This window comes from Salvelinus fontinalis, unplaced genomic scaffold (assembly GCF_029448725.1).
Source record: "Salvelinus fontinalis isolate EN_2023a unplaced genomic scaffold, ASM2944872v1 scaffold_0923, whole genome shotgun sequence".
Classification (NCBI taxonomy): domain Eukaryota; kingdom Metazoa; phylum Chordata; class Actinopteri; order Salmoniformes; family Salmonidae; genus Salvelinus; species Salvelinus fontinalis.
Genome location: NW_026601132.1, coordinates 70,592 through 73,370, shown reverse-complemented (window position 1 = coordinate 73,370; position 2,779 = coordinate 70,592). Strand labels below are relative to the sequence as shown.

At 39.8% G+C, this 2,779-nt stretch overlaps 1 protein-coding gene across 1 annotated transcript; it reads left to right on the top strand.

Annotated features, from left to right (window-relative positions):
- The first annotated feature begins 428 nt into the window (after nt 1-428).
- On the top strand, nt 429-1,397 carry LOC129847671 (P2Y purinoceptor 4-like). Its single transcript, XM_055915414.1, has 2 exons — nt 429-488; nt 627-1,397. The coding sequence occupies exons 1-2, from the start codon at nt 429-431 to the stop codon at nt 1,395-1,397; spliced, it is 831 nt and encodes a 276-aa protein (XP_055771389.1).
- Nucleotides 1,398-2,779: the final 1,382 nt, after the last annotated feature.

The following is a 2,779-nucleotide window of genomic DNA, read 5'->3' as shown; positions in this document are numbered from 1 at the left end:
CCACTGAAGAGACCAGAGTTGTCTGAGGAACACGACAGGTAGTCTACACTGACCACTGAAGAGACCAGAGTTGTCTGAGGAACACGACAGGTAGTCTACACTGACCACTGAAGATACCAGGGTTGTCTGAGGAACACAACAGGTAGTCTACACTGACCACTGAAGAGACCAGAGTTGTCTGAGGAACACGACAGGTAGTCTACACTGACCACTGAAGAGACCAGAGTTGTCTGAGGAACATGACAGGTAGTCTACACTGAACACTGAAGAGACCAGAGTTGTCTGAGGAACACAACAGGTAGTCTGAACTGAAGAGAATATTTCTCTTCATATTGTATTTGGACAAGTTCACTTAAACCGATTATTAAAGGAGTCAAAATAGGAATGTTTTGTCTCCTGAATTCACAGACTCCAACGACTGAGAAGACATGAACACCTCTGTAGACAGCAACTCTACTCTCCTCTTCTCCTTCAATGAAAACCTTCAGGTAAAAATGTATAATATCATCCAGTGACAAACCATTGATAAGGAATTGAAATGTGTGTAAATAATGATTAATTAGCAAACTGTTTGTAAATGTCTTACTAATGAATGTTATTATAGTGTTACCCTCCGTTCTTTCCAGATTGTACTGTACACTGCTGCTGACTCCATCAACCTCATCCTGGGTCTCCCCACCAATGTCTACGTCGTGTGGCTGATAGTGACCGGAGCGGGAGGGACGATGGCTTCAGACTTCTTCTCTCTCAACCTGTCTGTGTCTGAGATTCTCTACATTCTGTCCAATCTGATGCTTATTGTTCATTATAACATCCAAGATAATGGTGCTTTTTGGAGCGTTGGTACATTCTTTGAAGGTTTCAACCTCTTTGGTCGTCCTCTGTTCCAGTGTTGTATCTGTGTGGAGCGCTACCTGGCGGTGGTCCACCCTGTAACCTTCCTGAAGTACAAACCCCTGAGATACAGGGTGGGGTGTTGTGGTGTTGTCTGGCTGATTTTGCTTGGCTCCTGCTTTGTAAATATGCTTAGTAATTACGAATCTGCATGGTTCTTTTGTTTGATTTTTAACCTGTTTACTCTTTCCGTGATGTTGTTATGCTGCCTGGCTGTTCTCTGGGCTCTGAAACGTCCCGGTCCGGGGGAAGGAGAGAGAGAGGGGGAAGGGATGAACAACATGAAGCTGAGGGCCTTCAGGATCATTTCAATGATCACGGTGTCTATGATTGTCAACTACGTCCCACTGGTTCTTCTCCTAGTCAGTTACCATTTTATTGAACCAGTGGAGTATTTTAAGGGAAGTTCCATTTGTTTCTTTATCACAGTTGTCAGTGGGTTTGTTCAGCCCCTCCTCTACCTCCACAGGTCTGGGAAACTGCCCTGTGTCACGGGACCCTGATGCTGAGGTCACACTGTTAAAAGACATCAGTTCAACGTCTAATTTTGATTTACATTTGATTGTCAACTGACACCAATAATCTGAACCAAGCCAAGCTGAATTCCACTGGCTTGGGTAGAATCTAATCCCCGTAGGTTCTGGGAATGTACTGGAAAGGAAATGATCTGAGCCAGAACATTATGGTTTGGGTCTGCACGGTAGTCTAAAAAGTGTATATCACTAAGTTCTAATTTCGACTAAGACAAGCGATTGAATTAACAGTGAACCAATGAGAATGGAATGGGATGGGGTTGAATAGAAGTTCTGTGGGCATTAAAGGGGCAATCTGGGTTTCAAACAACAAGAAAACGGACACCCCGCCACTTTTCTTTGTGGGGGAATTTAAAAGTATGAGACATTTTTGCAGAGAAATGGAAATAATCACTTTAAAAACATTTTATCTACAATTTTAAAATATTAAGTTAAATTAATTGTTATATTATTACTGACTATGTTGTCGTCCCCTTGCCTGTCTGAAACTTGAGAAATAGATGGAATATTTTTGGAATAATCTACAGCTGTTATATGTTATGTTAAAAATACAGTAAATTATTTGTAATATTAGTGTCTGACTGTTTTCCTCTCCCCTGCTGTGAAAATTGTGAAATAGAAGCAAGATCTTAAAAAGTATAATCTACCGTTGTTCATTTATTAATTAAATTAAGCTACATTAGATGTAATATACATTTTTAACAGTTTTTCTGACTGTTTTTCCATCTCCTAGACGTAGTGACACTTGAGAAATAATATTGTTAATGACAAGTTAAATGAAGTTAAATAAATATTAATATTAATGACTGTTTTGTTTGTTTCTCTTCTCAATCTATTTTTATTGTGTACAATACTATATAATGTGGTAGTTTGTTGTTATGTTTTACAAACCTTAGTAGAACACACTAAGAGTATGTCGCCCAGCTCGCCCGATCATCTGTCATGACCATCTGACTTTAAAAAAGGGGGACAGTTTGATGAAAAACCTTTAAATAAAGGTTTGTCATGTCATGTCATGTGACATGATTAACCAAAACAAAGGTCTCTAGTCATGAGGCATTACAAAGAATATTGTTCAAGAATCAATGGCTATATAAATGGCTTAATGTCATTAATTCAAAAGTCATAGAATGGATGTACCGATCCCAGATAAAGACAAAGGGAACATGGTTATGTTCACACTGCACAGTCATTCCTCTACTTTTGCATGTCAATGATCTGTATAATGAGGGTGAATTTTCCCCGAGGTACAGATCTAGGATCAGCTGGTCCCTCCACCAATCCTAACCCTAACCACTGAAGGGGACTTTGCAAAACTGACCCAAGATCATCATCTATGGACAACTTCACCC

Coding starts and splice junctions, on each gene's coding strand:
- LOC129847671 (XM_055915414.1), top strand. CDS start 429: ATGAACACCTCTGTAGACAGCAACTCTACTCTCCTCTTCTCCTTCAAT. Junction 489..626: donor CCTTCAATGAAAACCTTCAG/GTAAAAATGTAT, acceptor CGTTCTTTCCAG/ATTGTACTGTACACTGCTGC.